The sequence below is a fragment of the Mesoplodon bidens genome (genome assembly GCF_964165515.1).
Source record: "Mesoplodon bidens genome assembly, chromosome: 1".
In the NCBI taxonomy this organism is placed as follows: domain Eukaryota; kingdom Metazoa; phylum Chordata; class Mammalia; order Artiodactyla; family Ziphiidae; genus Mesoplodon; species Mesoplodon bidens.
In genome coordinates this window covers 106,127,280-106,155,144 of record NC_138176.1, presented here as the reverse complement: position 1 = coordinate 106,155,144, position 27,865 = coordinate 106,127,280, and the positions used below count along the sequence as shown (strand labels likewise).

General features: G+C 52.1%; 1 protein-coding gene and 1 long non-coding RNA gene across 5 annotated transcripts; one reads left to right on the top strand and one right to left on the bottom strand.

The window, feature by feature from the left end:
* Positions 1–12: 12 nt before the first annotated feature.
* Positions 13–24,466, bottom strand: NELFA (negative elongation factor complex member A). Its single transcript, XM_081252116.1, has 11 exons — positions 24,179–24,466; positions 8,107–8,278; positions 6,601–6,762; positions 5,079–5,168; positions 3,469–3,599; positions 3,310–3,379; positions 3,037–3,125; positions 2,118–2,229; positions 1,065–1,348; positions 868–967; positions 13–757 (listed from the first exon to the last, which is right to left on the bottom strand). The coding sequence occupies exons 1-11, from the start codon at positions 24,386–24,388 to the stop codon at positions 573–575; spliced, it is 1,605 nt and encodes a 534-aa protein (XP_081108242.1). The 5' UTR covers positions 24,389–24,466; the 3' UTR covers positions 13–572.
* Positions 24,467–24,614: 148 nt separating this feature from the next.
* On the top strand, positions 24,615–26,812 carry LOC308619804. Of its 4 annotated transcripts, none has more exons than XR_014016233.1 (4): positions 24,615–24,767; positions 25,062–25,144; positions 25,439–25,522; positions 25,765–26,812. It is a non-coding gene; the product is annotated as an uncharacterized lncRNA (long non-coding RNA). The 4 variants fall into 4 exon arrangements; XR_014016234.1 differs by having other exon boundaries at positions 24,615–24,903; XR_014016235.1 differs by having other exon boundaries at positions 24,615–25,144.
* The last annotated feature ends 1,053 nt before the right edge of the window (positions 26,813–27,865 follow it).

Here is a 27,865-nt window from a genome sequence, read left to right as displayed (position 1 = left end):
TGGAAACACAGCTCTGGTGCTTTTTCTTTAGAAAAGCTAAACTTTAATTAGGTAGTTTTTACAATGAAAACAGGTACCCAAGGACTGGTCTTAAATGCTCACAACGGTACAAAAGACAAATACAAAACCTGTGGGTGGTGAGCAGCGTGTCCTGGCATCCCCCATCCCTGGCAACTGGTGGCCGTCCCCGCCCTGTTCTCAGACACACCAGGCGCCACCTTTGGTCCCTCAGCTGCGTGGGCGGGGAGAGGGCTGCACGAGCAAGAAAAACCCTCTCTCGCGGTCAGTGGGACTGAAGAAAAAATGAGAAAAGACAGAAGTCTAACAGGCAGAGCTGTTGCCAAGATTAGGAAGTTACACCTTTCGGGGCTAAGTTTAACATTCAGAACTGTAACACTGAATGCAAAAAAGTGTCTTAAATCACACAAAAGGGACCCATATTAAAATTTAGAAAATAAGTCCAAAACACCCCAGAGAAACTGAATCTAAAGCTCAAGTGGGCTGGGACTTGGTGGCCCGTTGGGGGCCGGTGGTCCCCTGGAGCCCAAGTCAGGCCAGCAAGGGCGGTGGCCCTAGGACACGTTGGCCATGGGCTTGTACTTCTTGAAGCGCGTCCACTGGCCCGTGGCGTAGTTCATCTCGAAGACCGTGTCCACCAGCATGGTGGTGCTGCCCTGGCCGTCCGACTTGGGCAGGTCCTCCGTGTGCTCGCTCAGCTTGATCTGGATCACGTCGCCCTGCTCCTGGCACGGGTTCTCTGAGGGGGGCAGGGGCCGCTGGGCGGGGGGCCTGGGGGCGCGGGGTCGTCCCCCAACCCCCGCAGGACCCAGGTCTCCCCCCACCCCCAAGGGCCGGCCGCGGACCCACCTCGGGAGCCGGCCATGAAGCCCAGGATGAGGGCCTTCTCGGGCCGCGTAACCTTGTTGGCCGTCTTGAACATCTCCTGCGCGGCAAACATCTGCTCTCTCTGCGGTGGAGGAGCAGGGCTGGGTGTTGGGCCGCACCGGCGCCCTTGCTGTGGGCGGGCCCCCCCCGCCCCGCCCCGCCCCGCCCCGCACACCTACCGTGAGTGACAGGTTCTTCTTGGGCTGCTGCTGGGCGGGGGGCTGGGCCTGGGCCTGGGGGGCCACCATGGCCACCGGAGGCGTCTGGGTGGTGGGGGCGACGGCCGGGGGCGTGGTGGGTGTCAGGGGCGAGGTGGGCGCCGCGGGCGTGGGCGCCGCGGGGCTGAGGCCGCTGTTGTACAGGGGCGCCCTCTGCTTGAACTGTGCCGGCAGCGCGGGGCTGGGGGCGCTGGGCTCCTCGGGGGGCCGGCTGGCCTGCAGGCTGGCTTCCCGGGCAGGCGGGGCTGCAAGCAGAGCGAGGCCTGGGGGGAGGCCGGCAGGGCCAGGGACCCCGCCTCCGAGAGAAGTGCCCGGGCCCTGCCCCGCCCCGGAGCCCACACGCCGCCCGCTGGGCGAGGGCGCGGGGGGGTGCCCTCCTGCCCGCAGCTGGGGTGCGAGCCCCGGGCAGTGCCTCTGGGCGCGGGGCACACGCCCCCGAGAGCCCCAGCCAAGAGCCAGAGGGCTGAGGCCTTCTGAGACCAGCAGGTAAGACGTCCAGGCACTAGTGGGCTCCTGGGCGCTGGCGAGGGGACGGAGGGCTGCTTCCTGGAGCCCAGCAAGCCTGCCTGACCCCCAGGCCCTCTCTGGCCACCCCCTCCCCGAGGCCAAGCTCCCCCCCGGCAGGCAACGCTGAGCCCAGGGAGCAAACGCCTCGGAGCAGAACCCTCAGATCCCCCTCTACCTTTCCTTCCGCACCTTCTTTCTCAAATTGTAGGGCTACATGAGGACCCCTGGACCCTGAGGCGCTGTAACCGCAGCTGCCCCCCTCCCGCTCACAAACTGGGGCTCACACCCGGCACCGCACAAGGGGCGCTGCCTGTCTGGCCCCGTGAAGGGCAAAGCAGCTGAAACCCCTGGGTTTACTTCTCGAAGCTCGTGCTGGGCAAGAGGGTCTTTCCAGCCCCGGCGGCACCAGCAGAGGTCCTGACACCCAAGGAAGCACCACGTGGGCGAGTCCTGGGAAGATGCTGCTCCCTGCCTGGTGGGTGCTGCCCGCTCTGGGTGCCCACTCACCTGGCGGGGCCTCGGAGCTGGGGATGTAGGATGAGGCAGGGACCACGCTGGGCGTAGCCGGCAGGTAGCTCGTGGATGGCAGCGCAGGCTCATTGTTCAGAGACCCGAGTTTCTGGAAGACAGAGACCATGGTTCCTCCCAAAAGCAGCCCGGGGGCTCAGCGTGAGCCTCTCCCAGTCCTGGATGGGGCCGGCTCCTCTGTGGGCCTCAGCGTCTCAGCCCAGCGCAAACCCGAACCTCCAGCCCCACAGGAGGGCCCCCACCCCTGGGAGCAGGACCGGGGGCATTGCTGTCCTCAGGGATGGAGACTGTTCCAGGCCAGGGGCCCCCGCGCTCGGCAGTGCTGTACCCCAAGCGTCCGGCCCTGCCGCCACCCCCATCCTGGAGCTGCCTTGTTGGGAGGGTGCGGGGCGGGGCAGGGCTGTCCCTGTTTGGTTAGGGACCCTCCCAAACCAGCCATCTTCGAGGTAAGAAGAAATTCAACTTTTTTTTTTTAAACCACAAAAGCATGAGAAAAGGAAGACACTCCTTTCAATAAAGTGAGATAACACAGCTCTGCAATGAGAAGTTTCCCACCACCCAGAAATGACCGATGGGGACAAGGCAACACTCGGTGCCTGGCTGTCAAGTCCCTCCAGGCAGGCAGCACCAGCAGAGAGGGGCCTTCCGAGCAGCGCGCCCTCCCGCAAGGCCACCCCACCACCCCTGCGGGACAGGGGACGCCGAGGAGCCCCGAGCGCGTGGCGCTGTCCAAACCTGGGCCCACAGGCACGCCAGCGCCCCGCTGGCGCCACCTCTTCTGCGCGTGTCCACGTACATACGTGTGCGTCCGCGCGTGTGCTCTCACAGGATGCACCTCCGTGGCTAACGATGGGAATGGAGGCACGTGCTCCGGCCGCCCGTGGCCCTGCAGCCCTACCTGTGTGGACACCAGGCCGGCCGCGTAGTCGGGGGTGGCGTTCTCCACGACCGTCTCTTCCTTGGCTGGCTTCTCCACAGCCTCCGCGTCTGCGGGCAGAGCACGGGCCTCAGCGCCCCGGGCGGCGGCCCTCCCGGCCCGAGGCGGCGGCGGCGGCGGCGACTCTGAGGACAGGGCTGTCCCGCAGGCTCGCCCCTCTCCAGCCGGAGGCGGTCTCGGTCTCAGCAGACGAGAGACCAGGGCCTCCGCAGGTGGACGGCCCCCAATACGCACCCAGGGTCTTCCTCCTCCTCTTGGCCTCCCGGCCGGCCCCAACCATGTCCAGCTCGGAGATGTCGAGGAGCTGCCGACACAGACAGAAGCCCACCCTCAGCCCCGTGGAAAGAGTGCGGCTGGTCCCGCGCGGGCGGGTCTGCCAGGGGACATGCCCACCTTCACACCCCTCTCCTTCCGCAGGGGCGTCCTCGACGGCGGGATGGCAGTGCGGTTCCCCGCGGGGCTGAAGACACTGGGGGCGGTGGGGCTTCGGAAGGGCGCCTGCTTTGGGATGCCTTTGAGCGGGGCTGCGGAGAGGATGGGCCGTCAGGGGGCCTCGCGGAGCGGCTCCTCCGCCACCGCTGCGTATTCCGCTTGCCCGTCTCCGCCAGAGCCGCCCCTGCTGGCCTGCCAGGTGCTCCCCCAGAAGGGTTGCGCCTCCGCGAGGGCAGGTGCTGGGGATGCCCCCAGGCCAGGGGCCTGCCCTCTCCCTGTGCCCAAGCACTGGGGCATCGGGTCGGCCTGCCCCGAAGGGCACACCGTGGCAACCAGCGACACCACAGCCAAACTGACGTCTCTGCCCAAGACGCCAAACCAACAAAGACACCACACCTGCATCCATCGACCCTAACACACCGAGTCCTTTATCGCCACGGACAGGACTCAGCTTCCACTTCTTTCTTGCACCTCAGGGTTAACAGATGTGTTACAGGCTAGAGGCCCACATGCTGCAGCCAGAATCGCCCTCCCTCTTCCCCTGGGCCTGGTCCCTCATCTCTCAAAGGGAAGGCACCTGACACGTGAGGAATGGCTCCTTCTGAAGGGGGCCTGGCCCCTTCCCCAGGCATCCAGTGCCTCCCCATTCCTGCCACTGGGACCCAGTGCTCAGCGTGCAGACACCAGGGCTTACTCACACCAAGATCATGTACGGTGTCCCAGGCCCGGTGCACAGGTGGCCCCTTGGCACAGCCAATGGGACAGGGCAAGGAAACAGGAAGCACCCCTGAACTGCACCGTGGGCACGCTGGGTCAGGGCGCCTGGCCGGGGTGTGGAAAGGAAGGTGAGGGGAGCTTTGTCAGGGGGACTGGCACATGGGGGGCAGGCAGGGACATTACAGTGAGGGCCCCATGTCAACCTGATTCACTTCCAGGGCCACCCAGGGCAACAGCCGGCCCTGAGGTGAAGGGGCTGCCCCGCCCCACAGTGCCGAGTCGGCCGACACCAAGACGGCAGCTCCCACGTGAGTGCTGTGGGCTGTAGGCCCCACAGGGAGGACCCCCACGAGCCCCCTCAGGCTCCAGTGGCAGCCCGGCTGCTGCTCTCACCGACCCACCTGCCCTGTCCGGTCAGCCCTGGGCCTGGGCAGCATGGGGTGGGCAGGGAGCAAGAGATGAGCTCCGGCCCCGAGGGAGGGACGAGGGAGCAGACCCGACGACACGACGGTGGCCCAGTCAGCCTCGAGCTTGTAGAGCCCTTGCCCCACGGAGAACCTGGGGCCGGCACGGGGCTGGCAGGCGGCAGGACCTGGGGCGGAGGCAGCGGCCCGTGCCCTCCATGGCCATAAGGACGAGCGAGAACCGAGACTGAGTGTCTCCCTCCAATCCCGGTCTTTCCTCATCTCAGGCGGAGCCTTCTGGACCCTCGGTAAGCGGAAGAGCCCCCCTCATTTCACACAACAGAGCCGGCAGCACCGCAGGGCCCGTGGCCCAGTCAGGTCAAAGTTCAACGACTGGCTGCCGAGGAAGGGCGAGCCCTCCCCTCCGACCCCGCAGCGGCCCGGCCTTACTCGTGGTGTCCATCTTCCGGAGCAGCCCCCGGCCCTTGGCATGGAAGGGCACCCCCGCGCTCCTCTTCAGCTGCTGGGCGGTCTCGGTGGCTGTAAGACAAGGTGGCCTGCGTCAGCGCCCACCCGATGACAGCGCCTCCATCCGTGGGATTTACAAAGGTCGAGTTGTAAGGATTCGAGCACAAACACCCGCTCGTCTGCTTTCAAACGTTACAGCTACGCTTTCTGTGTAGGGCAGCGGTCCCCAACCTTTTTGGCACCAGGGACCGGTTTCGGTTTCGTGGAAGACAATTTTTCCTTGTACTGGGGTTGGTGGGGGATGGTTCAGGAGGTAATGCGAGCAGCGGGGGGCGGCGGGGAGCGGCAGATGAAGCTCCGCTCGCTCCTTTGCCCGCCGCTCACCTCCTGCTGCGCAGCCCGGTTCCTAACAGCCCATGGTACCGGTCCGTGGCCCCGGGGTTGGGGACGCCTGGTGTAGAGAACTACACTTGCAGCAAGTAGGGCCCTGGCGGCTGCACCTTCCGGGATGGGGGGGTGGGAGGGGCCCCGATGAAGCGTCCTCACTGGTGGGTGGTCGTCTGGCACAACCTCACCCTTCCCTTCACAGAAGCATCAACGCGAGGCAGGAAACAAGCTTGGGGAGGGACGGAGCCCCACGCCCACCCGGCACCAGGTTCTGCCGTGGGGGGCTGGGGGCAGGTGCCACTGCTGACTGCACGGAGGGGCCTGGGAGCTGCCCAGGGGGCTGGGGGCCCGGGCCACGCACTGCCAGCTCCATGAAGCCACAGCGTAGTGCTGACCCCAGGACGCTGTCCATTTGGAACCGAGAGTCACGATGGCTGCTGTGTTTTATTTGGATTCTTTGAAAACAGGGCATTTATATAGGTTATTAATACCAATACCATAACCACTTAAAAAAAAAGTTCTGCTATCAGTCAAAGGAATCAATTTCCTGGCCTTTTTCCGAGCAAGTATCTTCCATGTACATTTTAGAAACCACTACTTAAAAAAACATTAATAAAATGACCAAACATCTTTCAAGTCAAATTGAGATCATCTGCAAGAATGAGGGAGGGCTACAGGAGCTGGGACCCAGCCTCTCTAATCTCTTCCAGGCTGCCAGTCTCATCACCTGTGTGACTCCGTTGGTACAGATTTCATTTTTGGAACAAAGATTACAAATACTTTAACCTGAAAATTCGGAAGTTTCTAAAGTAGATTTTTAGAACACACAGTTTAGCATAGCAATCAATAAATTTCTAACAAAAAAAGAAAAAAACTACGTAGAACTCTGTCTTTAAAAGACAATTAGGTACCATAAAACCTAAAAGAAATCTAAAAACAAAAACTACAGACATAGGACAAAAGCATGATTTGCTCGGCAGTCAGTTTTCCCAAATCTGCCGGACTTTCCAGGCCAGGCAAGGCAGCCCCCGCTGAGGAGGGTCCCGACAAGTCCCAGTGCGCCCCCTAGGCCAGGTGCACCCACCCCCAGACCCACATGCGGACAGCGGGCACTCACATTTCTGCAGGAGCTCTGCCCTCAGTGTGGCACTCTTCGGTTTCCTTTTCAACTGAAAATGTTTCACTGGGGGAGTGAGGGGCCCAGCGAGGGTCGTCAGGGCGTTTTTATTCAAGTACTGGCACTCCAGCGGGAGCATGGCCGACGCCTCACACTCGTTCACTGCTCGTTGGAGAACCAACATGTTAGGAGGTGCATTTCCCTTACACAGGCCCAATTTTCACTGCTAATATGAAAACGCACAGTTTCCTGTTTATAGCAGTGGAGCTTCTGCTTTGATCTCAAAACAGAAAACAAGTATCCACTGCCTGCCTGCCATAGACCAGCAATCAAGGCCACCAATCTGGGCCAAAGGTCAAGGACAGGACAGGAGGGCTCAGCAGAATCCCTGTGGAGCTTTTTAAAGGCAGAAGCACCCGGGCCCCACCACAGATGTTCATCGGCACAGCTACGTTTGGAAGGGGCTCTGTGCACCCCTAGAGCAAAGCCGTAGGAAGGGGAAGCCCGTGACCATCCCGGATCTCCCCGAGTCCCCACGGCCCCCATGGATGGTTTCTCCTGGACCCTCTGAATCCTGGCCCTCACAAGAAGCACCCAGGCGCCTTCCCCAGGTCTGTGGGTTTACCAGGCAGTTAGAGCTCGGGAGAAGGCCCTGGGTGGGGAGCAGAGACCAGTGCCTCGCTGTTCTTCCTGCCCCCGGGAGGCCCGCCCAGAAGCCCCTGGGCAGAAGACAGAGCAGGCCGCTCCCACCAGAGAGAGGACACCCAGGAGGGTGTGGACCTGTCTGGACCCTCATCAAGCTAATCACCAGGACAGAAACATCTTGGGTTTGCGTTCCAATGCTCTGGAAGCATCCATGTAGCTTGTGGGCAGTTACAAGTCAAGTGAAGGCCTACAGAGTAAGAGCGGTCACCTCGCAGTTGAGAGGAGGCACTGGCAGCCACCTCTGGGGACAGCCCGGCCACCGTCCCTGCGGGACCGCAGGGGCACAGGCGCCATCTTTAAAGGGCTGCAGTTCCAATTCTCCAAACTAGGAGAGGAATTCAAGGAGGAACAGACCTTCCCATCTTTATATGTTCTTTTACTCCATTTGCAAATATTTTCTAAGTGGTTTTCAGTTCGTGCCCTAGACAAGTAAACTGCTGATATTTTCAACACACAGTTATGAGCATCTACTCTGTGCCAGGGAATGTTCTAGGCTCTGAATGGGCAGAGCCCGTGCCCTCATGGAGCTGAGTGGGGAGAAGGGTGCGTGAATGTGAAAGCGGGTAAATAACGCACTTGAGATAAAGCACGTACAGTGAGGAGGGAGCCTCTGGGCTGCTCTAGACAAAGACTGGCCAAAAGCCAGCCAGCAGTGCATGGGGCAGGGGGGTACGGATACAGCCAGCACTGCACAGTACAGCGTGCAACACTCTCAAAGTCAAACTCATGTTACAAAAGAGGGTTTAAAGGAAGAAAACCCATCTCCCTCCTCCCAGCGTAAAACAAACACACCCAACCTACCCTTTTCTCTAAGTTCTCCTAAAATATCTTGAACGTTGGGATTCTGCTCTTCCAGATCAAGGTTAAGAGATCCGGTATCAGGAAAGGACTTCAGAATGTCGGCCACCATGAGAACCCAGGGGTCCGAGTCCAGGGTGGCGAGCTGGATGATCTCTGTGAGGGCACCCTTCATCTGCCGGGAGAGGAGAGATGGCAGTCCTTGTCGCCGACCCCACCCTGCCAACCCTGGCTCAGGCCTGCAGGGCTGCAGCTGAGCAGGAGCGCGAGCGCACCTTTGCTCGTTCAGACACAGAAAAGAGCCCCCTTCAAGCCCACCGGAGCTTCTGCGCGCACGGGGCGGGGCCCAGCCTCTTCAGCCACCGCCCCCATGCCGGCCCCGCCCTCAGGAGAGCCCTCCCCCGCCCCACCCAGTGCCCACACCTCGCCAGCTGCCCGCGCATCTCCCCATCGCCTCCTGGCGCACCGGCCAGGCAAACAGAAGGGCCGCCCAGGACGGGGGGCCGTTCCCGCCCCCTGCTGGGGAACCTGCCACTGAGGCGTCTGGGGTGCGGGGAGCACCGGGGTGGGCAGGCCAACGCTGTGGCTCGGCACCTACGGCGGCTGGGAAGGGACTGGGTCCGGAAGGCCGCCGGGAGAACAGGGGCAAGTCCCCGCACGCCCCACGGCCACGTGACGGGCTCACGTGACAGAGGACGGCCCCCCCCAGGACCAGGGGGACCTGGCTCCCGGGGACAGGCGTGGCCGGCGTGTCTGCTGCGCGCGAGGTGTCGCTTCCTCCCACAGGTGTGAGTGGCCACGGCGGCCCGCGGTCACCGCTGCTTAAGGCCCAGACGCGGGCCCAAGCCTGAACACGGTCCCCTTCACGCCTGCCCTCTCCCACCCAAGCTCCTGGTCCACCTGTCACCCCTCACCTGGCAGCTCCCCCTCGCCTGCACTGACCCATCCATCCCCTCACGCTCTGGCTTAACCCTCATCCCCAGCTTCCCACCGCCCTCAGGAATCAGGATCCCCTCATCTGCCCCGGAGGCCCCAGCCGGCGGTGGTCCAGAAAGAATGCCTGGCTGAGACCCGCATCCCTCCAAGCGCACGCGCAGCCGAGGTCGAAGCGTCAAGGCTCTGGCATTCCCGCCTGAGGCTGGGTGCCTCCCCTTGGCCAAGCACAGGGCCGGATGCCAGCTGACCCAACTCTAAAAGGCTGTCTCTTGAAATCCATGGAAATAAGTTCTTTTGACGTGTGGCAAAAATGGTAAACGCTTATTTATTTTTTAACATTTGTGCTGGGGGCTTTTTTGATGTTTTGGAAGAATGAGCCCGTCTACCACCTTCCCGCTTGTATTTAGCTGAGCTATCAACTCTTTCCTACATTAAAAATAAAAGGCCAACAGCGAGAGGCCCGCGTACCGCAAAAACAAAACAAAACAAAAAAACCCCAAAAAACAAAAGGCACGAAATGAAAAACAATTTTATCTGTCACTTACTATGAGTTAAAGAGTGAAAACGTGTCCCTGGCAAACTAAAGTTATGTAAAAAACATAACAAAGAAGCCCCCCCTCATACCTAAGTCTCAAATTAAGTAGCTCCAAACAGATGGCAGGCTGTGCCCTCGGCAGTCACCCCAAAGCGCGTTAGGAACGAGAGACACACACACACTGTGTGTGAGGGGACGCCCAGGTGATGGGGAGGAGAGCCTGCAAATGGAACTGAGGTGGCCCAGCAGGAGGTGCCACCTCCCACGCCCGAGCCCAGAACTGCAGAGACGGCCATGGGGCAGGGGACCTGGAGCCCTCTGACGCTGCCCGGGGCAGGGCGCAGGCTGTAAAATGGTGCGGCCATTAGAGAAACCATCTGGCACTTCCCCAAAAAGACAAACAGGCAGCTCCCTGGTGGTCTAGTGGTTAGGACTCTGTGCTTGCACAGCTGAGGCACGGCTTCAACCCCCCGTCGGGGAACTGAGATCCCACAAGGCTGCAAGGCCAAAATTAAAAAAAAAATGACAAACACAGATTACCACATGAGCTAACAACTCCACTCCCAGGTACAGACCCAAAAGAACTGAAAACATATGTCCACCCAAAAACTCATACGTGAATGGCTGGCTGTATTTGTAACAACCCCAAAGTGGAAGCAACTCCAAGGCCATCATCTAATGAATGGACGACCAAAATGTGGTTTATCTATACAACGAAACATTATTTGGCAATAAAAAGACACACGACGTGACAATATGGTGAACTGTGAAAACATGAAGCTCTGTGAAAGCCAGACCTGAGAGAGCACACACCATGTGGCTCTGTGCGTTTGAAACGTCCAGGACAGGTCACCCACAGGCCCGGGAGGTGGGACGGTGGTCCTGGGGCTGGAGCGGGGACAGGGAGTGACTGCCAGTGAGCTAGGGGTTTCCTTCTCAGAGAGACGAAAACGTTCTGGTTATCAGATAGTGGCAATGACTGCACAGCGCTGTGATGTACCGTAACCACTGATTTGTACACTTTAAAATAATGAATCCTCTGTGAATATCTCAGTTTGAAAAACCGTATGAGGAAAAAAACAGGGGGCCATAAGGCAAGCTTAGCCAAAGCCTGCAGACGTCTCCAAAGTTGGCGTCACACCTGGGCTCCTGCCTGGAGGCGGGAGTGTCCCTGGCCCTAGTTGGGCACCATGTTCCCAGACGTCAGAAGTCCAGGTGCCCAGGAAGCACAGGTGAGCTGTCTCAGGAGGGGGCAGTCTGGCTGTGGGCCGGCAAGGACAGGGACTGGGCAGGACAAGGACAGGCCTGTGTCCAAGGGATGGTCCTTGTCACCTGGAACACGGCTCTGGCCCTCCCCGACACAGAGCTCCTGTAAAAGCTGGGCCAGGAAGCATGTGCTTCAGTCCAGAGGAGTCACAATAGTGGAGGAACCAGAAGACAAGGAACCAAGCGTCAAACGGAAAGAGGACAGGACAGAAAACACCAATATCCGCTAGACATGCTTCTACTGAGCACATGATGTTTATGACCAGGTATAGAGCCATGAATTTTTTAAACTCTCTAAAATAAGGACATAAAGCAGAGAAATGAGTTCAAGACACAGCAAGGCAACAAGAGGTAACAAAATCAATAAAAAGACCATACCTCAAAATAGACTTAAGACGTCATTAAATCTCTAAGAATGCATTACAATGACAAGGAGCCCCCCAAAATGCTTGAATGGATGACAAGGTGTATGGAGCTTTCAATACCATAAAGATGGACACTTTCCCTCAGTAATCTGTAAGTCTAGGGTGACCCCACTCAAGTTGCAGAAATATTTTCTTCACAGAACTGGATAATCTGATTCTAAACTTCCTATGAGAAAAGCAATAAACAAAAATACGAAAAAAATATTTTTTTAAGGTAACAAGAGAAAGATCAATTTTACCAGATATTAAAATTACAAATGCCACATGATTAAATATGTTCCTTACCTCTCACTTTATTCCCAGATAAACTTCAAATGGATCAGATTTCAATTTGAGAAATGAGACTGTAAAAGCACAAGAAGAAACCATAGAAGTCTTTCTTTTGTATGACTGCTAAGGAAGAAGTCCTCTGTAGTTATGATTCTAAACCAAGGAGCCATAAAAGACATGAATTTGAATTTTACTACTTAAGTATTTTTCCCATGGAAAACCACCAAAAAGCTCCAAATTCCCTATATTAAATCAAGAGAAATGGCAAACTGGGTGAAAAAAATACTTTGCAACTCCTATCACAGGCAATTTTTAAAAATGCACACATATATATGAGTGTGTATATTTTATAGATGTCTATATATATAAAGAACAAACACACATATATAGAGATTGATCTTACATGTCAATTTTATAAAAGTTTATCATTAGAAAAATTATTTAAAACTTAAAAAAAATGCAAAGGATGCTCGGCCTCATTCAACATAAGAGAAATGCAAAATAAACGTAGAAGGAGATACAATTCCCACTTCAGGGATGGGCAGGGCGGAGCGGGGTGGCCCCTGCTGGCCCGCCTGGGAGGACGGGCATGATGGCGAAGGGCTCTGTGGCACACGCTCCTGAGTCCAACCATCTCAGGCCAAACCCCGAATCTGTCACCACTCCCAGGACAGCCTGGGAGTGCTTTAGCAGCAGTGGCTCGCGGTCATCCTGAGGATTCAGCACTCGGAGCAGCGTCTGGCAGGAGCGAGAACGCCCCCCCAGGGGGCAGGCGACCACACACTGACAAGAATTTAAATGGGTATAACCTCTATTAAGTTTATTTCGTTTATTCTTTTAAATTTTTGGCCGCACCGCGCAGCTTGCAGAATCTTAGTTCCCCGACCAGGGATCGAACCCACGCCCTCGGCAGCAAAAGCATGGAGTCCTAACCACTGGACCACCAGGGAATTCCCTCTACTAACTTTATTTTACTGATACTCATCACAATTTATAACGTATGTGCTTTTTGCCTGAGCAATTAGCACTTCCAAGAATTTATCCTCTGGATTAGAGACCTAAATGCAAGACCCGATACTATAAAGCTCTTAGAGGAAAACATTGGCAGAACACTTTTTGACATATATCACAGCTACATATTTTTGGATCCATCTCCTAGAGTAATGGAAACAAAAACAAAAATAAAGGAACCATGAACAAAAAGACAACCTACAAAATGGAGAAAATATTTGTAAATGATGCAACCAACAAGGGATTAATCTCCAAAATATACAAACAGCTCATAAAACTCAATATAAAAAAAAACCCAATCAAAAAATAGGTAGAAGATCTAAATAGACACTTCTTCAAAGAAGACATACAAATGGCCCAAAGGCACATGACAAGATGCTCAACATCGGTAATTATTAGAGAAATGCAAACCAAAAGTACAATGAGGTATCACCTCACACTGGTCAGAATGGCCATCATCAAAAAGTCTACAAGTAGGGCTTCCCTGGTGGCGCAGTGGTTGAGAGTCCGCCTGCCGATGCAGGGGACACGGGTTCGTGCCCCGGTCCGGGAAGATCCCGCATGCCGCAGAGCGGCTGGGCCTGTGAGCCATGGCCGCTGAGCCTACGTGTCCAGAGCCTGTGCTCTGCAACGGGAGAGGCCACAACAGTGAGAGGCCCGCATACCACAAAAAAAAAAAAAAAAAAAAAAAGTCTACAAGTAATAAATGCTGGAGAGGGTGTGGAGAAAAGGGAACCCTCTCCTACACTGTTGGTGGGAATGTAAACTGGTGCAGCCACTATGGAGGTTCCACAAAAAACTAAAAACAGAGCTACCATATGATCCTACAATCCCACTCCTGGGCATATATAAGGAGAAAACTCTAATTCTAAAAGGTACACACACCCCAATGTTCACCGCAGCACTACTTACAATAGCCAGGACACGGAAGCAACCTAAATGTCCATCAACAGAGGAATGTATAAAGAAGATGTGGTACATATATACAGTGGAATACTACTCAGACATAAAAACAATGAAATAATGCCATGGATGGACCCAGAGATTATCATACTAAGTGAAGTCAAAAAAAGACATATATTATCTGATATTATTTATTTGTGAAATCTAAGAAAAATGATACAAATGAACTTATACACAAGACAGAAACAGACCCACAGACATAGAAAACAAACTTATGGTTACCAAAGCAGGGGAGGGAGAAATAAATTAGGAGTTTGGGATTAAAATATACACACTACTATTATAAAAGATATAACCAACAAGGACCTACTGTATAGCACAGGAAACTATACTCAATATTTTGTAATACCCTATAAGGGAAAAGAATCTGAAAAAGAATATGTATGTATGTGTGTATGTGTAACTGAATCACTTTGCTGTACACCTGAAACACAACACTGTTAAGTCAATTATTAATATATTTCAATAAAAATAAATAAAAACTACAAAAAAGAAAAAGAAGAAGAAGAATTTATCCTCTAGTTACCTTGCACACCTGAGAGAATTCACTGCAGCAAAAGACAGGAAACAGCTGCATGTCCACCAACGGGACGGGAGACCAAGTAGATAAAGTAGGTCCTGTGAGGCAGGAAAAAGAATGCAGCTACAGCGTGGGCACTGGTACGGAAGCATCACCAAGACGGATCTGCAATTAGTGTGAATCTCTATAACTCATCCATCCTACAAACATGGGGGCCCCCTCCACTAAGGGCCAGGCAAAGTGGGGTGTTAGGGATACAGAGACACACAAGACACAGGACCTAGTCTCAAAAAAGCTCACAGGTGAGCACTAAAGAAACCGAGAACTCACTTGTGTTCACAAAAACCTACTGCTATAGGTTGAACTGTGCCCCTTCAAGAAGATTTGTTGGAGTCCTAACCCCAGGACCTCAGAATCTGACCTTATTTGGAGACAGGGCCTTTATGGAGGTCATCGAGTTAAAATGAGGTCATTCAAATGGGTCGTAATCCAACACAACTAACATCCTTATAAGAAAGGGATATCTGGACAGAGATGCACACACACAGAGGGAAGGCGACGTGAAGGCTCCCGTGGAGAAGCCAGTCACGGGACTAGAGCAATGACCCCCCAGCCAAAGAACACCTGAGGCCACCAGAAGTTCGGAGAGAGGCACGGATTTGACTTCTGGCCACTCAGAGCTGTGAGACAACACACTTTTGTTGTTCTAAGACATCTACTCTGTGGTACTTTACTGCAAACTAATACAACTACCATGAGGCAACTGGACAATATTTTACAAAAACGTTTGAGGAGAAAAAAAGGGGGAGTTAAAGACAAAAACGACCACTGGTATGAGCTGAACGTTTGTGTCCCCCCTCAAGTTCATATGCTGAAACCCTAATCTTTGGGAGGTGACTAGGTGTGAGGGCTGGGCCTTGATGGATGGGATTAGTGTCCTTATAACAGAGCCCCCAGGGCAGGGCCCGCTCTCTCCTGCCACAGCTGAGCACACAGCCATCTGCAAGCCAGGAAGAGGGCCCTCACAAGAAACTGAATCAGCCAGCTCAGACGAACAGTTCATCGTGGGCTTTCTTTCCATCATCCAGAATTGTAAGAAAATAAATGTCTATTATGTAAACCACCAAGTTTATGGTATTTTTGTTATGGCAGCCTGAGCCTTTACATTAAATAAAATCATCAGTGAGAATCCTGCCTTCAGCACTCTCATGGTAATAAGCTTTTATGGGTCTCTGGGGGGAGACAGATGCAGAGTAAGTGAGGGGCTTTCAGTTCTTGCCAAGAGGGCAGACTGGCGTGGGCTGCTGGAACATCACACACACAGACACACGTGGCACAAATCCACAAGAAAAGGAGAGTTGGCTTGCATTTCAACGCATGGCTGGGAACCCTGGGCTCAGAACAGAGAAAAATAACACCGTCTCCCCATCCAACCACACAAATGAGGTGTAGTACTGAGGCATTAGAGATAGATCTCTGAACAGGAGAGCTACGAAGTGAGGAGAAACAAAAGAAGCACATTTAATGACTTCTTAAACAAAACTTCAAAACACAAACCATGAGCCAAAAAACGTATTACTGTGCATTAAAATGAAAGGCTATGAGCAAATGGAAAATTTAGCAGGCAGATGCGATCTGTAATGTTCAAAACCAGCAGTGTTTAACATTAAAATATACAAAGAGCCCCTGCAAATCAACAAGAGGATAGCAACCCCAATAGAACGCAGGCAGGTGTTATTAATGGGCAGCGTACAAAGAGACGGCAACAATCCCAGCCCCAGATACACCCCAAATGAACACACGGCAGCACTTTCCAACCACTGATTTGCAAAAGCGGAAAAGTGGACAAGGCCAAGAGCTGGAGGGTGAGGGAGATGGCACAGGCGCCCACAGGCACTGCACGTGGGAGTGTGGGCACCTCAATGCCGCCACTTACACAAATACCTTCTATGACCCAACAATCCCACCCCTGGGCATAGAGTCCAAGTGTATGTTCACAGCAATCCACGGGTAAGGAGCTTTGCGTCAGAGCATGATTGCTGTGGCTGAGCTGGGGGCAGCCTGCTATCAGTGCTGGAGGGTGGCATGCATGGGGGTGGCAACAGTCGGGGTGCAGCTGAGCAGGTCAGGAGCTGGCACACTTTTCTGTCAAGGGCCAGAGACTATTTCAGGCCCTGGGGGCTACGCAGCTCTGTCTCATCTTTTTTCACTAACCCTCTAGTAACGCTCAAAACATTCTTAGTTTACAGACTACAGAAAACAAGTCACAGGCCTGTTTGCCAACCCTAGGGTTAGATGAAGAGCAACACAAGTGAATATTAAAAACACATTTTGTTTACAAAAACTGAGATATGTAAGACAATAGAATTTATATCAAGTAAAAATACACGCACCCCCCATCCCAATTTGAGCAAACACTTTACCAGAGAGGCTCAACACCGTTAGTCACCATGGAAACGTAAACTGAAACCTACTAGAGTGTTTGCATTAAAAAAAACCACCATGACCTTCACACTCCTCTCCGGATATTGAAAGGATACAAGCACCCTGGAAAGCAGTTTGGCAGTTTCCTATCACGGAACCTGGCCATCCTCTCCCAGGTGTTTCCTCTAGAGAAATGGTGACAGTCCACACAAGGACCTGTCCATACATGTAAACATGTCCATTCAGAGGGACACGACACAGCAGGAAAAGTTACGAGCTACTAATATACATAACACAAGCGTGGACTTCAAGATAAGGATGCTGAGTGAAAGCCAGACCAAAAAAGCACTATTAATATAACATTCCAAGAAATGCCAACTAAGCTATGGAGACAGAAAGTAGATCAGTGATTACTTAGCACAGGGAGAGGGGCAGGAGGATTACAAAGAGGCAGGAGAATGTGATCTTCATTTTAATGGTTTTACAGGTGTGCACATGTCACACTGTACACTTTCAATATATTTATGTCAATTATACTTCAAATGAAAAAAAGTCCCTAAAAACAATACACATTTTTAAAGAACACTCACAAAAAAACACGTAATAGAACAGAACAGGGAAAGTTGCTACCTATGGGGAAAGTGGAGTAGGATGTGGGAATAAAACAGAGAAGTTAAACAGAAGAGACTTTGAAGGGAAATCAGTAAATAAGTTTAACAACAGAATAAGAAAGAGACAGAATAAGTCCGATGCTACCCAGATCATAACAGGCAGGAAAAAAAATGGTTTGAAAATACCAAAGAGGCTGCACAGAAAACAGAGGGAAGTCTCCCACACACCTGACTGGAGATTCAGAGAGAAAGGGAACAGAAACTGGGACCAAGGAAAGGTCTATAGAGGAAATTGCTAAGAATTAACAGATGAAAGATAATCACAATTTCAAGAAGCCCAACAAACTTTGTAGGATAAATTTTTAAAAATTTCTTCACCAAAACACATCCTAGGAAGTTGCAGAACTAGAGTGAAGCCACTGTCCTGGGCCAATGGGCCCAAGGCCCTCAGGGGCAATCCTATGGCCTGACGTCAAGTTACTGACTCGCTGGGACCACGGAGTCCCACGCCAGAGGCACTATGGGCACCTGACCACAGAAAGGAAATGACTGAGGTACTTGACTCTGGGGGACAGTGGAGTTTAGGTAAAATTCCAATGAAGTGGCGAGTCTGTGTGTAAAAGGTCAGTGTCAGAACTGTCAGGTGGACCTGGGTCCAGTTTCCTTAGAAACAACAACAGTGAGAGACGTGGGTGTCATGCTCACACACTCCTTATCCAAGCCTCTGCACCTGGGCTGGAAACTGAGGCTGCTTCTTTGTGTCAAAGTGTCTTAGATCCTCCAAGCAAAAGTGGGATGCTTCACTATTACCGATATGACTTTAAACAGCAGTTTCCGAGAGTCTGTGATTTTCATTTTTAAAAAAATTTATTTATTTAATTTATTTATTTTTGGCTGAGTTGGGTCTTTGCTGCTGTGCGCGGGCTTTCTCTAGTTGTGGTGAGGGATGGCTTCTCTTGTTGCGGAGCACAGGCTCTAGGCGCATTCAGTAGTTGTGGCACGTGGGCTCAGTAGTTGTGGCTCACGGGCTCTAGAGCGCAGGCTCAGTAGTTGTGGCACACGGGCCCAATTGCTCCGCAGCATGTGGGATCTTCCCGGACCAGGGCTCGAACCCATGTCCCCTGCGTTGGCAGGCAGATTCTTAACCAGTGCGCCACCAGGGAAGCCCAAGTCTGTGATTTTTAGACAACAGAGTTTCTCAGTGAATAAGGCAGCCATAGTGATTAAAGGGCATGCTGTGACAATTCACAACTGTGACATGTCCTTGGGGAAACAGTTTCTTTTTTTTTTTTATTATTAATTAATTAATTTATTTTTGCTGTGTTGCGTCTTCATTTCTGTGTGAGGGCTTTCTCTAGTTGTGGCAAGCGGGGGCCACTCTTCATCGCGGTGCGCGGGCCTCTCACTATCGCGGCCTCTTGTTGCGGAGCACAGGCTCCAGACGCGCAGGCTCAGCAGCCGTGGCTCACGGGCCTAGTTGCTCCGCGGCATGTGGGATCCTCCCAGACCAGGGCTCGAACCCGTGTCCCCTGCATTAGCAGGCAGATTCTCAACCACTGCGCCACCAGGGAAGCCCTGGGGAAACAGTTTCTTATTCACTTGGCAGCTGGCCTGATCTGTTACCCCAGGTGATAAATATGTAGCTATCCCAGTCACTGATCACTGGAATCCCTAGGCTTCCCACAGCAGTCTTATGAGTTGGATAATTTTACATATTAAAGAGTTACCTCAGGCAGCCCTAAAACTCTCCCTAAAACTTCCTTTGGTGGCAATGTTAAGGACTTGGATAAGAGGGCTCACTGGCTTTATCAGTAGCAGCATTTACAGTTTCCTCAAAGCCCTTTCAAATATAGCTAAAACATTATGAAGTCAGTATTTACATTTTACAACACTCTGTAGTTAGCAAAACACCTCATGTACATTGCCTCCTGACATCATTCTTACTTCCTGGACCAAATTCTAAATTCTTTGAGAGCAGGGGCCCTAAATCACTTCTGTACCCCTCACTGAATAAACTAAAATGCTGGACCATTAAAATCTCTTTTCCTCTTCCCTCCTATTAGTTAAGAACTGTTGCTGACTTAGCTTTTAAGAGAAATAGATGCATCACAAAACAAGTGAACTGGTTTTGAGATTTCATTAAGAAACACAAGTTGTAGCAGACGCTGTGTACAATGTTTACTTTTACATGTCCCGGCCAAGGGGTCAAAAGTTATTCTTGGTGTGTCTGTGAGGATGTTTCTGGATGAGATGAACTTCTGAATTGCACAGACTGCCCTCCCTAATGTGGATGTCCCTCATTAAATCAACTGAAGACCTGAACAGAACAAAAAGGCTGAGTAAGATGCAACTCCTGCCTGACTGTTGAACTGAAACTTTGGTCTTTTCCAATCTTGGGACTTGGATGAAACACTGGCTCTTCTTGGGTCTCTGACCTGCTGGCTTTTTAGACTGGAACTACACTTTAGCTCTCCTGGGTCTCAAACTTTCTGGCTGTAGCTCCTGGAACTTTTCAGGAGGCTTTTGTGAGCCAATTCCTTTCAATAAAAACCAGTATCTCTCCCCGCCCCACCCCCATGTTATATATAGGTATACATAAGGTACACACGCATCCTATTTGTTCTGTTTCTCTGGAGAACCCTGGCTAATACCGTGCAGAACACACACAGCCCAGCCATCTAGTCCCCCGTATCTATGGTCCTATGTAAAAAAGCTTAATCTTCAGAATGTTATCCCCTAAGGTATCAGACCCTTAAATAACTAAAGAAAGATAATTAAAATAGCTAAGTGAATTGGGATGTTTTGGAAAGTTTGTTTTGTTTTGTTTTTTAACACTGAATATATAATAAAAATGTCTTTCAGAAAACTAAATTATCCAGAATGGCCTAGTTCATTTTCAACCTAGCTAAGCAAGTTCTTCATTATAATTTCTTGTAATACAGACAGAATCCAAGAACAAACTATATATTTAAAAATATCAGTGAAAGAAAGTTGGTATACCTATATCAATGCTGGACAAAAATAGACAAAACATTACCAACTATAGAGACCGCTATATAAAGATCCATGGTTCAGTTCACAAGGCAACAATAACAATTCTAAACTTGTATGCACCTAATAACATAACCTCAAAATGTAGAAAGCAAAAGTTGATAAAACTATAAGGACTAGACAAATCCATAATCATAATAGAGATAAACATACCCCCTCCTCATTAACTGATAAATTTTTTTAAATCAGTAAGAATACAGTAGACCTGTACAGCACGATTAAACAAATTTGACCGAATGAACATATACTGGGCAATGGATCACAAAACTAGATCATAAAATGCTTCTGAAACTCACTTGCAATGTTTACAAAAACTGACCATATATTTCGCCATTAAGCAAATCTTAAATTTCAAATGACTGAAATAATATAGACTATATTCGCTGACAAGCACTCAATCCAGCTAGAAATCACTAGTAAAAACATAACTAAAACCTCCCTCCCTCCAATGTATGGAAATTAAGAAACATTTCTAAATTACAAAGGGGTCAGTGAGGAAATCATCGTAGAAATTACAAAATATTGTGACTTGGTAATGAAAACACTATCAAAACTCGTAGGGTGCAGTGATTAGAAAATAACCAGGACTTCACTGGTGGCACAGTGGATAAGACTCCGTGCTCCCAATGCAGGGGGCCTGGGTTCGATCCCTGCTCAGGGTTCGAACCCTGGGTTCAATCTCTGATCAGGGAACTAGATCCCACATGCATGCCGTAACTAAGAGTTCGCATGCCACAACTAAGGAGCCCAAATGCTGCAACTTAACTCCCAGTGCAACCAAATAAATAAAGAAAATAACCTGTGGGACCTCCCTGGTGGTCCAGTGGGTAAGACTCTGCACTCCCAATGCAGGGGGACCGGGTTCAATCCCTGGTCAAGGAACTAGATCCCACATGCATGCCGCAACTAAGAGTCCACAAGCCGCAACTAAGACCCAGCACAGCTAAAATAAATAAATAAATGAACATTAAAAAAAAAAATAGGGCTTCCCTGGTGGCGCAGTGGCTGGGAGTCCGCCTGCCGATGCAGGGGAGGAGGGTTCGTGCCCCGGTCCAGGAGGATCCCACGTGCCGCGGAGCGGCTGGGCCCGTGAGCCATGGCCGCTGAGCCTGCGCGTCCAGAGCCTGTGCTCCGCGATGGGAGAGGCCACAACAGTGAGAGGCCCGTGTACCGCAAAAAAAAAAAAAAAAAAAAAGAGAATGTTATTATCTACTTTATGCTAATAATTTGAAGTTTTAATAGAAACTGCCAAATCACTAGAAAATATATAATATCCAGAAAATTTTACTTACGAAGAACGTAAAACCAAGCATCAATACTCAAATATCTTCCCACAAAGAAAATCCAGGTCCCCTAGATGGCTTTATTACTAAGTTCTACCAAACATTTAGAAAGAAGTAATTCCATTGTTAAACAAACTTTCCAAAGAAGAGGAAAATAGAAGATACATTACCATTCCTTTTATAAGGGTAGCATAACTTCAACACCAATATCTGACAAAGACAGTCTGGGAAAGTAAAATTAGAGGTTAATCTCACCCATGAACACAGATACAAAATTCCTACACAAAATATCAGGACAACATAATCCTACATATAAAATGACCAAGTTAGGAATGCCAGGTTGGTTAACAGCTAATGCTATTCTGGGACCTCCCTGGTGGCGCAGTCGTTAAGAATCTGCCTGCCATTGCAGGGGACACGGGCTCCATCCCTGGTCCGGGATGATCCCATGTGCCACGGAGCAACTAAGCCCGTGCGCCACAACTACTGCACCTGTGCTCTAGAGCCCGCGAGCCACAACTACTGAAGCCCGCGTGCCTAGAGCCCGTGCTCTGCAACAAGAGAAGCCACCGCAATGAGAAGCCCGCGACCGCAACAAGGAGTAGCCCCTGCTCGCCGCAACTAGAGAGCCCACCCATCAATGAAGACCCAAGGCAGCCAAAAAAACAAAACAAAACACAATGCTATTCTGTAAATGTGGCAAACTATATGTCAATAGACATTATAAACATTTGATAAAATTCAATATTCATTCATGTTCACATCTACTACAATTGTTACCCCAAAACTGGGTTCACCTCTTGATGAGTGTTGAGCCAAAAGACACAACCAAGCCAAAAAGAAGGATGTATTCCTTGCAGCCAGTAAGGGGAACAGCAGGATCTTTCCCAAAGCTGTGTCTCCCCAACACCAAAAGTGGGGAAGTTTTAAGCTAAGGGTACATGCATATTCATGAGGGGCTTTGGTGGTTGACAGAGTCCAAGCTTTAGTTGACCAAAGTCACATGGGTCAATATCATCATTCCATCATCCACCTGGGTGGGGGGTCTTAGTTCTTGCAGAACTCAAAAGATTTGTATCAGATTGTTACGTACATCCCTGGAGGAAGAGCTAGGATTCTGCTTTATCGCTGAACTACCATTTCTTAACTGCTTTTCCTTTGTTCCTGCATTCTCTCACGTCCCTTAAGATCCTTAATTACTGAGACCTGTTCAAGGGCAAGCACTGTGGCCAGGCTTCGATCCCAACATGACTTCGGCCAAAAATGGCTTTTTCTTATTTAAAGTTTTGGCCATGAACTCGGGACAAGTATGGTTAATAAACAGGTTATGGGGGAGACAAACTTCCACCCACCCCAGGCCAGGTTCTTGGAGAACTCTGCACAGGAGAAAGACTCTGTATAGGTGAAAGGCAAAACTGGACATCTCTGACGAGACAACAGGGAGTTCCCTCCCCCGGCCCCCCAGCAGGGAAGCATACCCTAAGAGGAGTACACCTGCTTAGATACAGCTAAGAGCTTCTGTGACTCTGAAGGCTCCATGGAGAAAGCTAAATCAAGACACAACTGGAAGAAATCTGCAACATACACAACTGAAAAAAGGCTGCTATTCAAATTTTATTTTTTTAAAAACTCCTACAAAGCGGGAATTCCCTGGCAGTCCAGTGGTTAGGACTCCACGCTTCCACTCCTAGGGTTCAATCCCTGGTCGGGGAACTAAGATCCTGCAAGCCACGCAGTGCAGCAATAAATAAATATTTTAAAAATAATAATAAATAAAACTCCTACAAAGCAATGAAAAAAATACATCGGGGGAAATTTTTTTCTTGAATTATTAACAAAAAAGAACATAAAATAATGAATAAGCACATGAAAAGATGCCCAACCATACGCATACTCAGAGAATGGAACACTATTCAGCAGTGAAAATTAAACCACAGCGGGGCCGCAGGTTGGATGAATGTGTCAAGGTGTCAACACGAAGAAGACAGACACACCCACATCACTCACGCGAAACACACGATATGATACCGTAACATTAAGTTCAAGCCAGGCAAAACCAAACTGTACTGCTGAAAAATGCCTATACAACTGATAAATCACAAGGAATGGCAGAGAAATGATCACCTCCCAAAGTGAGCGAGGGGAGAGGGCAAGGGTTGTGATCCGGAACAGGTGGGGGAGGCCTCTGGACACAGTTTTATTCTGTTTCTCTTGTACACGTTATATATAAAAAAACAACTATCAACTATAATAACAGGGCAGTCACTGCGACAGTAGTTGGGGAACGTTTAAACAACTACGGCGCCTCAACATTTTGAAAAACTACTTATTTTGCGCAAAAAGCGACACAATTTACCGTTAAGGAAAACAAGAAGAGAACAAGTCGGACAGACCCACTGATGAGAACGATGCAAGAACACGAGCGTGTGGCAAGAACCCAAAGCGCAGGGTGACCGAACCGGGTGGGTACCCCGATAGGTGAAAGCAACAAAACCGAAGTGGGCGCTGAGCCCGAGGCGGGCCCCCGACAGCCCGACCCCCCTCCCCCCGTCCGGGCACCTCGCCCGCGGCTCCGACAGGTGCAGGCGGGCAGCTAGGGCTCGCGTCCACCGCGGGGGGATGGTGAGGAGGGGGAACGGGTCCGCGAACTGCGAGGGTCCGAGGGGCAGAAGGGGGGAGGGGAGCGGGGGAGGGTCCGCGAGGGCCGGGGTCTCGGGTCCAGGGCAGGCGCGGCCCCGAGGGGGAGGCCGGCCCCGCGTCCGCACCGCCGTCCGCCTCACCTCGTCCACCGTGCGGCGCGGGAGGTGAAGCGTCCCGAGCAGCAGCTTGAGCTTCACGGCCGACGAGAGGCCGTGGAAACAGAGGCGGATGTTGTCGATAACCGCGGCCGTGAGCAGGGACGCGATGCTGGGCGGCGCCCACAGCTCGTCCGTGGCCCCCAGCTTGTTGTGCAGCCACAGGCCCGTGTCGCTCTCCCGCATGGACGCCATCTTGAGGGGGAAAAAGCCGGCCACCGCCGAGCCGGCATCTTATGAGGACACCTACGCGCCCGCGGCAAGGACCCTCAACATGGCGGCGCCCGCAGGGCGAGCGGCGGTGACGTCACCAGAGGGGCGGGGCCTCGGAGAGACGCTTCGCGGCGGCGCGAGGACCGGCCGCCGGCCGCCGTAACGTAACATGGCGGCGTCCATGGCTGGATCTCGAGGGCCGCGGAAGATAACGTCAGCAGAGGGGTGGGCTGGCTTGGCCGACCTACGGCCCCTTCGGCCCTGAAGTGAACAGAACCCCGACGTGCCGGCTGGCGAGGGCCTCCCCCGCCTCCACGGACGGCCGCCGGGGTCCCGCGCCGCTGGGAGCGAGGTTGTCGAGGTCAGAAAGACATTTAGGGAAATATTTGCCAAATAGAGTCGGGTGGGGTCCAGCTCTCGTCCGTTCCCTAGACAGCCCGCGTGCGCTGACCACCTGCGACGTGCCTGGCACTGTTGCAGTTGCTGGGGACACAGTGGTGAGCGAGTTGGGCCCAAACCTTCGACCTTGCGGGGTCGGCGATCCAGAGGAGGCGGGCGGGGGGACCGAGTGACGGGAGTGCCGCATACGCTGCACCTCAGGCCTGCAGGCTTTTGGGCGAGCTTTCTCAAGCCTGGCAACCTCTCTGGTCCCCAGTGCTTTGTCCCAAGACAGGACTGAGTGATGATGCCCGCGGCTGCTCCACGTCCTCGGGCTCAGCTGCAGGCGGCCTTCTCCAGGTACCGTGGCCCCGCCCCTACCGGGTCTGGGCCTGCCCTTTCCAGATGCCAGAACGGGGTGGAGGGGGACCAGCGGTCCGGCCCCCAGGGAGTCAGCCCTGCCTTGGGGGGCGGTTCTTACCAGCCACAGACCCCAGCTAGGCTTGAGCATAATCAAGGACAGCACAGAACCGGGGCTTCAGCCCACAGCGGGTGCCCTCTCCCTGGAGGGAGGGAGCTCCTGCCTGGCCGACCCCTTTGTTCACCCCTTTGTTCCCCCCGCCCCCCGAGTCCGGCTTCCTTGCCTGCGCCCAGCGATCTGTGTCATAGCGCCCAGAATCGGGCCAGCGCCTACAACCGGGCTAGTACCTCTTGTGGATGAGGACAGCAAACCTGGAGGTGCTCCCAAGCTTGTTGGCAGACCGAGACGGGTGGGGACTGGTGTACCAGGCGTGGCCGGGGCCCTTTTCCGAGGAGGGCACGCTGCCCCTCAAGTTAAAAGAAGTCGCATGCAGTGAGCAGGAGGAAGGGTGCCCCAGACAGGGAGCAGCTCAGTGGTGCAGGAGGGGCCCCCAGCCCGGCCTCCTGGCTCCTCCCGTCCCAGCCGCTATGTCTCTTCCTCTGCCCCCTCCCGCTCACAGCTTGGACCCGGACCTCATCATCTCCGGAAAGAGTACCTGTGCACGAGCCCCCCTTCAGGTCCCCCTCTGCCACCAGAGCCACAGGTCCCCAACCTTTCCACTTCATCCAGCCCTGTGAGGGGAGAAGGTCAGGGAGCACCCAGTGCCTCACCCGTCTTCAGGTACCTGGGCGGTGGAGAGGTCAGCAGTCCAGACCCTTCCCATCAGGGCCTGCTGTCCTCCGAGATTGGAGTGAGGCCCAACTCTGCTTTTATTTTACTTGAGTCGGTTTTTCTTTCATCCGCCACCAATCCCGAAGCTCAGCACTACGATGTGTTGAAACTGTGTCCTGATGTGTGTGTCAGACATAAAGTATTGTTACGTGTATGTTGGTGTCTTCGGTGGACAGGTGCGATTGTGCTGATCTTGTATCCACATTTTAGCTTTCCATCCCCCTAGGATGAAACCCTCACCTTGCTTCCAGTTGCCCCACCCTATGGACAGTCTACAGTGAGGACCCTCCTACAAGGCCCTCTCGGACTACATGTAAGAGTCTGGGAGGTGCATGCCCCAGAGTTGGGGTGTTGGCCAGAGGTCACCAGATAGTGTTAAAGAGGGCTGCTAAAAGTTCTCTAGGTGGACTGTGCTGGTTCACCTCCCACAGTTGACACAGGCTTGCGAGAGCCAATTGCTGAATTTTCAGGAATTTTATAAGCTTGTCATTAAACACTGCCATTGTTAAAAATGTAACTTCAGGGCTTCCCTGGTGGTGCAGTGGTTGAGAACCCGCCTGCCAGTGCAGGGGACACGGGTTCAAGCCCTGGTCCGGGAAGATCCCGCATGCCGCAGAGCAACTAAGCCCGTGTGCCACAACTACTGAGCCTGTGCTCTAGAGCCCGTGAGCCACAACTACTGGGCCTGTGTGCCACAACTACTGAAGCCTGTGCGCCTAGAGCCCGTGCACCGCAACAAGAGAAGCCACTGCAATGAGAAGCCCATGCACCAGAACGAAGAGTAGCCCCCGCTTGCCGCAACTAGAGAAAGCCCACACGCAGCAACAAAGACCCAATGCAGCCAAAAATAAATAAATAAAATTAAAAAAATTTTAAATGTAATTTCATTTTATTGTATTCATTCACTATTACCCATTTCTGTCTGTCTGTTGTAACTGACTGGGATGGCGGAGGTCTGTATAACGTTGTATACCGCACTTCTCATCCAACCCCACTTTCACAGATAACACACTGGCAGCTCGAACGCAGCAAAAGTGGGAGTACTTACACCACAGATATTGGCAAATGCCACTGATCAGGGCTGATTGTCTTCTTGATTGTCTAGACTTAAAGTGATAGAATGCTAACAATGAAGATTAAACTTAAAAGTATGTTGTGTCCATAGTCATTACATTGTAAATAGCACACACACGATGTATAAACATATTCTGTAACCTAATTTCTTTCCTCAGTGGAGTACATGTCCAGTGAACCCAAACATCTTTAGTTTTTCTCTAATGAAAAGCAAAAGTAGCAAAACTTAGGCTTGTTTAGCAGTTAATGTTACAGTGTCTTATTTCGGAATGACCTGGGTACTCGAGGAATTCCCGCTGTGAATGGAAGACATTGCCTATCAATATTTCATGTCAGTAAACAAAGGATGTTGTAGCCATCAGTCACTACAGCCGCATCCCCGACGGTGAGCCACAAGGGAGCTCAGGATGGAGACAGGACGCCACCATCAAACTGTCAGCCGCTGCATCTGCCCCGCCCTGCACAGTGCGCCCAGAGGAAACTCAGGCTGCCAGAGCATGGGATACTGGCCCCAGATGGCTACGATGCGTAGCAAAGGAATGATTTCATTAACAGTGATCCTGTGAAGCTCCAACTACCTGGTCTTTGTTGCAAAAACCCCTCTGCATCCTGGCCCCTCCCTCACCTCTTCAGAGCAGTCTCTGCCTTATCTGAGATGTTGTGTCCTGGACTTAAGTCCTCAGTTTTGTCCACCAAATAAAACAACTCAACTTTTAGGATGTGCTTTTTTTTTTTCAGTCTACACCATCTAACTTAATTTAGCAGTTCCAAGTTACTAAAAATCTGGAGGAACCATTTTAAGACGACAGTCCTAG